At 44.4% G+C, this 13,273-nt stretch overlaps 2 protein-coding genes across 2 annotated transcripts in view; one reads left to right on the forward strand and one right to left on the reverse strand.

Moving 5' to 3' along the window:
• The window catches only part of LOC139916807 (protein-glutamine gamma-glutamyltransferase 2), a 10,528-nt gene extending 2,993 nt beyond the window's left edge, over positions 1 to 7,535 (forward strand). The window contains exons 5-15 of the mRNA XM_071905806.2: positions 1,094 to 1,222; positions 1,348 to 1,525; positions 2,457 to 2,589; positions 2,859 to 2,962; positions 3,191 to 3,333; positions 3,722 to 3,821; positions 3,909 to 4,054; positions 4,509 to 4,638; positions 4,829 to 4,989; positions 5,153 to 5,289; positions 7,358 to 7,535. Of these exons, the coding sequence (XP_071761907.1) occupies positions 1,094 to 1,222; positions 1,348 to 1,525; positions 2,457 to 2,589; positions 2,859 to 2,962; positions 3,191 to 3,333; positions 3,722 to 3,821; positions 3,909 to 4,054; positions 4,509 to 4,638; positions 4,829 to 4,989; positions 5,153 to 5,289; positions 7,358 to 7,535 (1,539 nt within the window). The remainder of the gene's footprint in view (positions 1 to 1,093; positions 1,223 to 1,347; positions 1,526 to 2,456; positions 2,590 to 2,858; positions 2,963 to 3,190; positions 3,334 to 3,721; positions 3,822 to 3,908; positions 4,055 to 4,508; positions 4,639 to 4,828; positions 4,990 to 5,152; positions 5,290 to 7,357) is intronic.
• A 3,995-nt stretch (positions 7,536 to 11,530) lies between these two features.
• On the reverse strand, positions 11,531 to 13,144 carry exosc6 (exosome component 6). Its single transcript, XM_071905804.2, has 2 exons — positions 12,802 to 13,144; positions 11,531 to 12,151 (listed from the first exon to the last, which is right to left on the reverse strand). Exons 1-2 carry the CDS (start codon positions 13,077 to 13,079, stop codon positions 11,605 to 11,607), a joined length of 825 nt encoding a protein of 274 aa, XP_071761905.2. The 5' UTR covers positions 13,080 to 13,144; the 3' UTR covers positions 11,531 to 11,604.
• Between the last annotated feature and the right edge of the window lie 129 nt (positions 13,145 to 13,273).

Here is a 13,273-nt window from a genome sequence, read left to right on the forward strand (position 1 = left end):
ACACACACACACACACACACACACACAGGTGGGATTTTTTTTACATTGTTAGTATGCTTCTTTAAAACTAAAAAAATAAGAGAGTATGGTTTTATTATACTTTTTAAAATTGCTTGCAAAAGGTACTGAGACTAGTAGGCTATACTTAGGCTTATGTGACACTAGTAGTATACTTTAATAAACTTAAAAGTGGTCCAATTAAGTCGTAAGAAGTTCAAATATACCTTAGCGTACTTTTAGTATTCATGTGAGTCAACCACAAATACACTAAAAGTATACAGATGTAGACTTAACTTAAAGTATACCTACAAATAAACTTTTATAAACTAAAAAGTGGGCCAATTTACTCACTACTGACAAAATAGTACACCTAAAAGTAAACTAATAATTTACCAAAGTTAGTACACTTCTTATACTTAAGTAGCTTATACTTTAAAAAATACACTTCAAGTTTACAACAGCTTAATTAGAGAACTTTACAGCTCAATTATGGTACAAGAGAGTTCGGGTGATGAGCCGATGAGCAGACTGGCAGACTGGTGGATATACAAATGATTTGGTCAAACAAAAGATGTATACTGGTGACTAGTATGTGTGTGTATGTAGCCTATGTGTGTGTGTGTGTGTGTGTATGTGCATATCTATGAATGGGACAAGTATCTCGGTGCCTGCCAGGCCGGTGGGTGGCCTGTGTGAATTGTCACAGCGGTGTGACAGCGGAGACTCGGGCTGCCAGCGGCGGCGGGATCAGGAAATGTCTCTGCAGGACGGAGGACACTTCTAGACGGGAGGTGTCAGAATGTAGCCAGACCGCACAAACAAGGGCTTGTTCCTTCACAGCCTGCCGGGAGGGCAGAGAGGAAGACAAACAGGCAGGCGGATAGGTGCCAGGCAGGCAGGCAGACAGGCAGACAGGCAGATAGACAGGCGGGAGGTGGCAAACAGAGAGGTGACCAGAATAACACACACAGACAGACACGAGCTGCGTGGGAAATTTGGCTGAAACAAGTCTCTTACACTCAACAAATAATTCATCCTCTCTCTCTCTCTCTCTCTCTCTCTCTCTCCCTCCCTCCCTCCCTCCCTCTCTCAGTTTGAGGACCGTGTGGTAGACATCTGTTTCGAGATCCTGGACAACTCCAATGCGGCTCTGAGGAACTCTGAGATGGACACTAAGCAGAGATCTGACCCGGTCTACGTCAGCAGGACACTCACTGCCATGGTGAAGACCTCTTCCCCCCGCTGCTTAAACCAATGTGTTCAACTCATTCATATTCAAACCTGAGCTGTGCGGCACCATGTTAACTCACAACCTCAGACATAACAATCCCTCTTCGACGTGTCCAGGTGAACTCTAACGGTGACCGCGGCGTGTTGACCGGTCGCTGGAACGAGCCATACTCAGACGGAGTGGTGCCGAGCCGGTGGACCGGCAGCGTGCCCATCCTCCAGCGGTGGAGCGAGGCCGGGGCCAAGAGCGTCAAATACGGCCAGTGCTGGGTGTTCGCTGGCGTGGCCTGCACAGGTGAGGCTCTACACACACACACACACACACACACACACACACACACAGATGGGGGTTCCTGGTGACTCAGTGGGCTGTAGCACATTTCACAGGCGCGTGTTCCAGGTCGGATTTGACTCACAGGGGTCACATGTCTGATCACATGTATCAGGAAATGTTGAGAACTGGATAAAAAAGGTCTAAAAAAAAGTTAAATCATCATTTACAAAATCAAAGTATATATGTGTATAATTCAAGCTTGTAGTTATCAAGACATGTTTTGGTGAAACCTGGGTTTTTGAATTATTTTTTACGTTTTTTTGTAGCATTGCTTTGTTTGTGTCAGCATTGTCAGAAGTGATTAAAAAAACACATTAACCTGATTTACTTGGTCCCAAACAATGTCCCATAATCTTAATGATATTGTTTATCCTATATCACTCTGTTCTATGGTTGATTGTTGATCAATTAGATCTAGCTAGGCTCATTCTCCTTTGAGACATGCATGTGATAAAGGGCTGTATAAATGAACTTGAATTTGAATAATGTTGTGCTTCTCTCCGATATATCTCCCATTTCAAATGTCCAGACAAGATAACTTTGTCTTTTAAATCAGGAACACAACATAATACTTCCGAACATAAAGAAAGACATAACAGTCTTTTAAGGAGACAGTGTTACTGGCTGCACATGATATAAGCGTGTTTCTTTAAAATCAACAAAAAGGTCATCTCATAGCTGTTCACAATAGACTTAATTATGATGAGTGAGTTGAATTATGGAGAATTATTGAGATTTGCAAGATAGTTGCACTAATATAACAACAATGAAAGCCTGTAGCACCACTTTGAGCTCAAATGTACAGAACATGTAAAGGTTAGGAAGGAAGGAAAGAAGGAAGGGAGGAAGGGAGGAATGAATTGTCCCAGTCTAATGCCTGTTGTCTTCACAGTGCTGCGTTGTCTGGGGATTCCAACGCGCTGCATCACCAACTTCTCCTCTGCCCATGACGTGGATGGGAACCTCTCCTTAGATGTCCTGCTCAACGAAAAACTAGAGAGCCTGGGGGGGAGAGACAGCAGCTGGTAGGACCACACACACACACACACACACACACACACACACACACACACACACACACACACACCAACAAGAAACACCCAAACAGATTTCAAATAGGATGATTTATCAGAAGACATTACACCATCTAATAACCTCCTCCTCTCCTCTCCTCTCCTCTCCTCTCATCTCCTCTCCTCTCCTCTCCTCTCCTCTCCTCTCCTCTCCTCTCCTCTCCTCTCCTCTCCTCCCCTCCCCTCTCCTCTCCTCTCCTCTCCTCTCCTCGTGGTTTTAGGAACTTCCACTGCTGGGTGGAGTCCTGGATGAAGAGAGAGGATCTCTCTAAAGGATACAACGGTTGGCAGGTTTTGGACCCCACGCCCCAGGAACTGAGCGACGGTACGCTCCTCATCCAAACTCAACGCTTCCATCCTTCCATCTTCTTCACCTTTCCCTCTCCTTCTACCTGTTGTTTATCTCTCTTTTTCTCTCTGTCTCCTCAATACCCCTCTCTCATCATCTCCCTCCACTCTCTTCTCTTATCCATCTATCTCTGTCGTATGTCACTGCATCTAATAATTCCTTACAGTAAAAGTAATTTGTGAAATAAATGAATTTCCCCTCTAGGTGTGTATTGCTGTGGTCCATGTCCACTGACAGCCATCAAGGAAGGGGACCTGGGAATAAAGTATGATGCTCCATTTGTATTCGCCGAGGTGAACGCTGACATCATCCACTGGATCGTCCAATCAGATGGCCGACGACGACAGGTGGGATTTTTTGGGGTTTCTTTTGATTGACTGATTTATTTACTTTTTTTTTTTTTTACCAATTTACCAATTATTTTAAGATTTGAATTGCTGAATGAATGCTTTCCATAAATCATGTTATACTCTATAGTGGCCTTGTGAGTCACAATTTGTAATTAAAATTTTATATTTTTCCCTTTTTCCCTTAGCTGTTGTAAAGTGTCTTTGAGTATCATGTAAAGCTTTATAAATAAAATGTATTATTATTTGTACTATTTTTTTTTACTATTCTTTTAAATCATATAGTTGATTTAAATGAGATTCATGGGCCAAAAAAGACCATGTGGACTTTGTGTGCCCAAAAATGATTTGATGATGACGTTGATGATGATTATCATTATTATTACAGTTGAAAGTGGACCAGAACAGTGTGGGGATGAACATCAGCACCAAAAGTGTTTACGGCGACTTCAGAGAAGACGTCACTCTGCATTACAAATATCCTGAAGGTGAGTTGGGAAATAGAACTCAGTAGAGACACCTGCCTGTATTTCCTTCTTGTCAGTATAAATGATCATGAGCTTTCTCCTCCACAGGGTCACAGAGGGAGAGAGAGGTGTACGAGAAGGCCGGACGTCCGGTCAGCATGCTGACCAATGGGGAGGCAGAACCAGGGAAACTGCAGCTGTCAATCAAGCATGTCAAGCCTGTGTTTGGGACGGACTTTGACATAATTGTTGAGGTATGAAACAGTTTATTACCATGCTGGGTGTTTCAAAAGTAGCATTTTTATATACATTATTAATAATAATGGTTTTATTAAATATTTCTATACTGTAATATAACTATCTGAATCAAATCATCAGTGAGACTCGAAGTGTAGCTGCATGGATTGATGGATTGAATGAATGAATGAATGAATGAATAAATTGTTTGGTACAAGTTGCTGTCATCTGGGTGTAGACTTTGTTTTCCTGTTGTATTCTGTTTGATTCAATGGAAACTCAGTGAAACAACACTAGAATGACTAAGTAAAGCATAAATGTCATTCACCATTGTAGACACTGGCCAAATGTGGATCATTGCTTCATGGCCTGGCTGACTATAATGACTATAACTGCCATTTACAATGACTCATCCATCCATCCCTCCATCCATCCCTCCACCCACAGTCATGTATCCATTTCTGTCCCTAGGTGAAGAATGTTGGAGGGAAAGACACCACCGCTCAGCTGACCATGCTGTCCAAGGCTGTGACTTACAACTCTCTCCACCGGGGGGAGTGCCAGAGGCGCACAGCCAGCATCACTGTGCCAGCTCACAAAGGTAAGAAGCTTTGCCTGAGACTTGGTAAGCCCAAATCTCTCTCTGACGTCACTGTTATTGTACCCTCTCCTAAAGGGGGCATTCAACTTTTTCCTTCTGTAACATCAACAGCACACGTTCATGATGATGTACTGTTGTCTTATTTAATAATTGTGCGTGTGTGTGTGTGTGTGCGTGTGTGTGCGTTCAGCCCACAGAGAGGTGATGCGTCTGCGTTACGACCACTACGCAGCGTGTGTCTCGGAGCACCATGTGATCAGGGTGATCGCGACGCTTGAGGTCCCAGGACAGAACGAGCCCCTCATGGACATGGTCAACATCCCACTGAGCATGCCTCAACTGCAGATCCAGGTGGGTGCACACTGAGCATGCCCAGATGTTGTGGTTGGGACAGATCTGGCTGTCTAGATAGGAGGCAGAGGACTGATTAGAATGAAACTCACTGCACCTTGTTTTATGAGCTCAGTCTTTATAGGTGTCAAGTGACAGTTAGAGCTCTCTCCTCTCCCTCCAGGTGCCTGGCAAGACGATTGTCTACGAACAAGTGACGGCCCACGTCTCCTTCATCAATCCTCTGCCAGTCCAGCTGAGAGGCGGTGTGTTCACTGTGGAGGGGGCCGGCCTGCTGTTTGCCACCGAGATCCCTGTTCAGTAAGTTCTGAGTCAGAGTCACAGTCACCTTTGCTACCACCTTTGACTGGGGGTGAAGGAACTATTCACATCATTATACACAAACTGGAATGAATGTTGGTGGTTGTCACTGTGTCCATACGTCCAGTCAGTGAATGAAATATGTGTTTAGATAGACATGAAGGTCAGATCTGGCCTATTAAGAGTTAAAATTCCATCTGGTGCCTGTTGTCCATCCAACTTATGTTAGACTCACACAAGTGCAATGGATAAAATGGACATTTCAATTCAAAAACTTAGATGTTTTGACTCTACACAAATCCATATATGGATGAGATGAGATGAGATGAGATGAGACTTTAACGATCATTGTGTGGAAATTGGGTTGTTGCTGAAGCAAATAATAATTCAATACAGCAAGAAATTAAGAATATAAATAAGAATGGAGCAAATGCCAAGTGGTAAAACATAACATAACCTATATGGATGGAGATATGGATGAACAAATGGAAGGAGACGCATTCATAGGAGTCCAGGGAAATTTTGAAAATGATGCCAACTTGCCACCTCCTGTGTATGTGCGTGCGTGTGTGTGTGTGCGTGCGTGTGTGTGTGTGATGGAGATCATCCAAGAGAGGTTGCGAGATGTGTGTGTGTGTGATGGTAAAGATTTAGAAAGGTATATGCCAGCTGGCCGTCACACACACACATACACAGTCCACCCACACTGCCTGGGTGAGGAGAACACACTCTGCCTGTCTGCCTGCCTGCCCACCTCCGTTGAAGACAAACACACACACACACACACACACACAACTGCACACACACACATAGGCATAACACACACACACTAAGGCACCACAAAACAGACTTGGATTGTATGTGGAGCATCCAAAAATAACAGAACTGCTCCCTCGCTCAGCATCACCTCCAGAATGACAGTCCAAATGTAACCACACACACACACACACACAGACACACAGACACAGAGAGAGAGAGAGAGAGAGAGAGAGAGAGCGCTTGACCAGAAGCCAGTGTAAACATATTTCCTCAGATGTAACACAGCAGTATGATTGGCTGGGGCCAATCTGACACACACAGACACACACACACACACATTTGAATTTGAGTCATATTACACTACTGCAATAGCGATATCTTATCTCTCTATTATTATCTCTTAACACTTTCTGCTGTCTTTTCCATTCTTTATGATTGTGAATGCTGCGCTTGGAGATAACACTATATAAGAAATACATTACAACACAGCAGATGTTGTTTTAGGAAGCAAGAGTGTAGATCATCAGCCCAGAACATTACATCCATTGGATCATCTCAAATAAGGCTCCAATGTGTGTGAGAGAAAAAACAAGCTGAAGGAAACTGCAGCGATGCAGTGTGTTCAGCCAAAACTTTGCAGCGCTTTGCAGAAATGCTTTGAAATGCATCGCTGTGATGGTCTCAGCATTCTGGAGGGGCAACAGAGTGTTTAAAAGTCTTTCCACCATTGAGACACCATCTCAAAACGTTTTAACACTCAATGTTTCTGACTGTTTTTGGCTGCTGAGAATGCTTTTGAAAAATAGGCCAGGAATGTTAAAGTTAAATTCCAACCAGAGACATAATAACATCATGTAAATCTATACATAACTGCCGTTGGTGAATTTGTGGACAGTATACATGCCAGAGGTAACACACATGTAATGTAACTTAACATCTCTCCTCCCAACCTTCCTGCTCATCGATACTGTAGTATTTTAAAAACTCATAAAATGGGCCAGACTCTGCCTTTGTTTCTCCTTTCCTCCCTCTATCACTTTACCTTCTGCTCCCTGTATCTCTGTCCCTCTCCCTTCCTCCCTCTCCTCTCCTTCTCTTTACAGCCTCTCTCCCTCCTCCATCCTTTTTCCTGCCTCCTTATCCCTCCCTCCATCCTCTTTACTCCCTCAATTTCGTTCTCTTCTTCTTCAGCGGCGCTATTCCCCAAGGCCAAAGCTCTCAGTCTCAGTCTTTCATGTCCAAACAACCTCAATCTAAGCATTTATTTCTCTCCTTCTTCTCTCTCTCTCTCTCTCTCTCTCTCTCTCAGTGGTGATATTGCTCCGGGTCAGGAGGTGTCGGTCAGTTTCTCCTTCACTCCCACGCGGCACGGGGTGAGGAAGCTCCTGGTGGGCTTCGACTCCGACAGGCTGAGGGACGTGAAGGGAGTCACCACCCTGCTCGTCCACAAGAGAGCGCGCATCCCCATGGTCAACATTTTCGGATGAACACCTGTTGAGTTGACCGAATGTGACATTCTCTGGCTGCGAGGGGAGGCAGCCAGCCTGCTTGGATGCAAAGAACTTGATAAAAAAATATACAGGTAACTGACAAAATAAAGGAAACACCTGAGTAAATAAGGGGTAATATGTATATAGGAAACAAGCGAGGTCTATTTTGGCAGCAGCCCCTAAGACGATCTACAAATATGTGGAATATCTAATATTCAACTTCATTCTTCACTAGAGGTCCAGACACTTGTAGACTCTAAACCAAGTTACTCTGAAGCAGCTGCCAGCTTGTAGTGGCTAAACATCCAATTAAGACACTTTATCTTGGTGTTTCCTTTATTTTTGCAGTTGCCTAGTGTATTATATACACAATTACATGTAATATTTCTGTGTGAAACCTCTTAATGTGACTGAATGTAATGGAATATTTTTGGGTAGATAATGTGATGTCTGTCTATTTTATTAACTGCATTTAAAAATCATCATGCCTGGCACAACATGCCCCACTGAACGGCGTACCTCGCATTTAATCACACATTACTTTCTGAGCTGAAAAGCTTCCGAAAAGCTCAGAAATGTTAATGAGGTTCTGCAGTCACTGGAGGTGGGATGTAAACATGACCCACACACATACAAACAGGGTAAGACCTCTAGATGACAATCCATTATGTCAATATAAAATAGATGAAGTAGGCTTTATTTATGCTGGGGGAAAAAATGCTTTTTAAATTATTATAGAGTGAACACATTGAGTTCACTCTATAAGCATTCTGTATTGTATTTATTTATGTTCCCTCCATTACAAAGACACATTCCTCCTTACTGCCATGCCTCGCTGAATTATGCTATGGTTTTATAAAAGGAACACACCCAGTGACCTCAACGATCTGAAACATTTCAGGCTGACACACAAATGATTGGTTGGCAGTGCCAGGCGAGGCTAATGACTATCCTACCAGCTAAAACAGGCACAGCTGCGTATTCCCTCCCTGGATTCACCTGCAACACAGGTGTGACTCTGCAACATTCAGTGAATTGCTATGATTTTTCTATTGCCTTAAACCTACCAATATGCTATACTTAGGTTATGTATGCATTGCTAAAGGGTATCTAATGACGCATTATCTGTTATTAATTCCTTGGTTGCATTTTTTTGCACTCTTTCCAATCACATTTTGATTATGGTAAAAAATATGATTGGACCCAACTATTTTATCCATACAGCACTATTTAAGAAGCACATACAAAAACTCCTTTTGCATGCAACACTTAATCTAATCATATATTCATGCATTTGTATTAGTTACTGTATCATCTCAAACTGATATCAAACTTATGTATGCTTTCAATAAAGAACTTTTTACAAATGGTCATTTGGTCTCACATATCTGAACATCAGAACTAGGCTATAGTTAAGCTATCTGCAACATTACCTAAAGCATTACATGGCAGAGTGACCGACATAACAGGGATTGTCAATGGGAGAGGTGGAATTAGGAAGCCAGTGTCCATATATATCAAATTTCTCCGTTTGGTACTCAGCGGAGCTCTGAGCTGGTAGGTACGGACCCAAAAGTGGGTTGTGACAGCCTCTGTCCACATCTGCAGAGACCCAAACCAAGGCAGATCATTGCTTTCTTTAAAGGGGAAGAAGCCACATGCTGCTACTTGGAGCAGTGCAACGCTAGCAGAAGCACAAATTCCCAGACACCATTGCAGTGACCACAAACAGGTCAGACACTGTGCCACTATCTGAACGTGCCAAAACAGTCAGTTTAAGCATAAACTCACTATTTGGTGGGGGATTTGATTGGAGCAAACTGTGAAAGGAACATTGGTAAGTATGAGAACTTGCAGATGAGTACCACAAGCAGGGGTCTGCAGTCATAGAGGTAGGCTGCTGAGGGTTCGCAGGCAAGTCTCTCTGCAGATGCTGCAGAGAAGGCCTCAAGATAGCTCTGGATCATCAGGAGCGATCTGTGGACTATACAGGCTACTTGGACACAAGCTGGGGACCGATTAACCTCAGTTGGCCCACCTGGGAGAGGCTGTCTGATGCTAAAAAAAAGACCGCAACCAGCTTGGAGACAGCAACCGGTGCAGCAATGATTAGCAATCCATTGCCTCGTCCCAGTGGAAGAACCCAGTGCCGGCTATGGAAAGTCCCATAGAGACGTTTGTCCGAGGGAGCCTGGCTGGGTGAAGATGAGCACCCAAGCAAGACAGACCTGAAGGAAACAACTCACAACTGTGGCCTGTGTGTGTCACATGATCTGCAAGAGTCTGCATGGCCTGAAGATACAGCAGCGAGGATGAAACATGTGGTGAGGAAGCGGGCGGTACGCCGCACAGGAAGCACAGCCTCGCAAGCCAGACGAGAACTCACACAACTCGTCTGGCTTGCAAGGCTACAGGAAGCATATCTGGCGAGATGCAAGAGGAACCAGGCCCAGAATTGCCCTACATCAGGGATAGGCCGAGAGTCTGCAGGTTTTCATTCCAAACTAACAGCTGATTTCACTGATTAGCGAAAGAGGAGGAACTAATCAGTGAAATCAGCTGCTGTAGTGTTCGGTTGGAATGAAAACATGCAGACTGTCGGCCTTCCAGGACACAATTGCCAATCCACAGGCTTCAGTGATCAAATGATCTTGACTGTCTCAATTCTATGACAGGTCTTGGTCTTGTCTTCGGTCTGAGCTTTGGTTGTCTACCACTTCCTTGAAATGTCAGGCACGAGCTCTCTGCCTGTGTGATGCAAAGCCGTACCTGCTGACACAGATTTCTGAAAATAAGCACAGTCACTTCCCAGCTCAACATACACACACAGACCACTATAGCAGCCCACCTAGCCACTGCTGGCACTGTTACATCTTTTTATGACTATGCTGGCTGTATTTATGTTCAGGCATCATGGTAACTTGCTATGCTGAGACAGAACTGTCTCAGTTTCAGATAGTCTGGTAGATCAACAAACCTAATATCCAACTTCCTCCTGTGGACTACATCTCAGTGGTTCTTCTGCTGTTGAAAGCTCATACCTTGCCTAAAATAAAGATAGACCATTTACTGTGCAATATTTTCCGTACAATTTTGTAACACATATAACTCATGTAGTTTGAATGCGGAAAGGAATATGGGAAAAAAAACGCATGATGCAATCAAAGTGTAATCGCCAGTATAAATAAGTGGTGCAAAGATTGCAATTTACTGTAAGTGAGAATTGCTCTGAAATACAGGAGATTACAGAGTTACGGGAGCACAAGGGGAGAGAGTTAAAATAAGTATCTAGGGAAGAGTGGAAGTGTGGTATTGTAGTCAGGGCTGGAGAATGGTAGGGGCAACCCATATGTATATAATTTATTGTTTATTCAAAATTGATTCTGATCTGTATTCTGTTGTTCTGTCTTCCAGTGAATCTAAACATCGCCCAAAACATTACATACAAAAAAGGCAACATTAGGCTTATCGTTAAAGATGACTGTGAGATGAACACAGCATTTGAACACAAATACAGAAAGCTTCTAACAGACAGTGCTGCTCATGGACAATTTGAAAATGACTGTATTGGCAGAGCTTTGTAAAATATCTGAGGGTTTTTGTAGCTTTGTTCTAATCTGTGCTGTTGTTGAGTCCATTTGAAACATTTCTATTAGGTCTGTTCATCTGGAATAAGATAAATTTAGTCTTTAACAGGTTATTAGGCTGGGTGACAACATACATATTCAGAAATTATCCCAGATCAGTGGTTGTATTCCAAGACATTTGGTACGTATGAATCCAGGGACAGAATCTAGCGTCCATTCATCCACTGATGCAGTAATCGAAAAAGTGAGCGCTTGCCTGTATTTTCCTTTTCAATGTTAGGCTAATTTGGAGCTTCAGCACCCAAATGCATAGTTCCAATTTAGGATGAGTTGAACATAGCATTTATGTGCATTATTTAATACAAGTATTAACAAAAATCAACACAGTTCAATAAGTCCTCAGAGGGAGGAGTCTAAATTGTAAACTAGAAAAAATACAATGTGGTAGGAAACAGTGGAAGCCTCCTCAGGTCAGTCTCTCAGCTCTCTGCAGGTGGAGGAGCCCCCCTGCGCACAGCCTTGGCCAGGGCCTGCTGGATGACCGGGTACAGTTTGTAGCATCCCTCGATGCAGGTGCGCACCCCGGCCGTCAGAGTCTCCTCCCCCATCTCTCCGTCCGACTGCAGCCCGGAGATCTGGTTCAAGCTGGGGAGGAAAGCGACCGTCAGACGGCCCCGGTTCTCCCCGCCGCCCGGGCAGCTGCCGTTCTCCTCCGCGTAGGTAGGGTCGATCACATAGGAGGCGCCGTCCTGACTGATGGAGCAACCCAGCACCAGGTCGTACATTTCGATCCCCGCGTCCGCCAGGGCGAGGGAGGCGCACGTGACGCCGTGGGCCAGGACCGAACCGCTGTTCTCCAGGACCATCACGTTGACCTCGACCTGCGAGCGGGGGTATTTGTGGAGGCACATGGCCGGCTGCAGGCTCTCGTGCAGCATCAGCGACAGGTCCTTCTCTTCACTCCCCTGGATCCAGGAGCCCCGCTCCGGGCAGGAGAAGGGAGCGAACCGCATGTCGGTGATCAGCCTGGATACACAGAGGAAGAGAGGGTGCTTTGTCATCTGCAGAAATTCTTCCCACAGTAGTTTGTACAGTAGGTCACATCAGCAAGTAACACACAAGCATCAGCAGCCACTGCGCATCCACAATATGACAGTAATGTGGGGATGAAGTGGAGGATAAACCCACGTACACTCACCTTTTCGGGCTTACACAAGTCTTTATGATTCTACATTATTATACACAATAGCATACAGTATTCATAGTATTCTGTTACATCACCACACGGCCATCTTGGTAGGAAAATGAACAGGTGATTACAATCAGATGACAAACACTGCCAATGAGCTGTGTGTACTATAAAGCGCCATATTGGTAGGAAATGCATGTGACATCATAGGAATACTATGAATAGTAAGTAGTATCAAACTGGTTGGTTATGAGTTCAGAAAAAAATATGTTTTTCTGAAAATACATGTGATTTTTGTTCATAATGTTGACCGTTTGCCTCGTGATGACCACCTACTTAAGGTCATAGTTTGCCTGCCACTTTATTTACCACTACATCACTGAATACTCATCACAACAATGGTGTAACACATCACATAGCCTTATCAAAGCAAGGGCATCACAACGGGTATGAGGGGGGAATTGAAGACCTCCACACATTTAAGTACCTTCCGCATTTCATATCGGTTTCATCTTTTCGCTCCATTTCTCTGGGGCCGTAAACACAACACATCAGCTTGGTGTTTCCAGCCTCGATGTATGCTGACCCTTTGGCCTGGCTGACGAGCCCACACCGGACGAAAACCGGTCGGACATCCACTTGGTCCCGCTGCCGGCCGTCCGTTCTGGGGCCGTCCGACGGCAGGACGGCTGCCGGTCTGCACAGGAACAGAGACGGGCTTTGAGACACTTCTGGCCCGCGTACTCTTTTAGTGTCAGTCGGCATGATGAAGTAAAATGTACTGAGCTTTTCTAGCTGCGGTCCGCGTGTGGTAAATTCCGCTATATTCTCAATCGGTCCAGCCCGAAATGTGTCCCCTGGAAACACAGCAAGCAGGGAAATGTTTCCGCCTGACGTGTATGGTCTTGGCGTGGCACCTGCAGGGCAGCTCAAACATGTTAAAATAGCAAGAATCAGCA

The sequence above is a fragment of the Centroberyx gerrardi genome, chromosome 4 (genome assembly GCF_048128805.1).
Source record: "Centroberyx gerrardi isolate f3 chromosome 4, fCenGer3.hap1.cur.20231027, whole genome shotgun sequence".
Lineage (NCBI taxonomy): Eukaryota > Metazoa > Chordata > Actinopteri > Beryciformes > Berycidae > Centroberyx > Centroberyx gerrardi.

Bases quoted from the DNA above. Each gene is read 5' to 3' on its own strand.
- exosc6 (XM_071905804.2), bottom strand. From the start codon at position 13,079: ATGCCGACTGACACTAAAAGAGTACGCGGGCCAGAAGTGTCTCAAAGC. The intron at 12,152-12,801 runs GTACTTAAATGT...CTGTGTATCCAG, and splicing joins ACCGATATGAAATGCGGAAG to GCTGATCACCGACATGCGGT.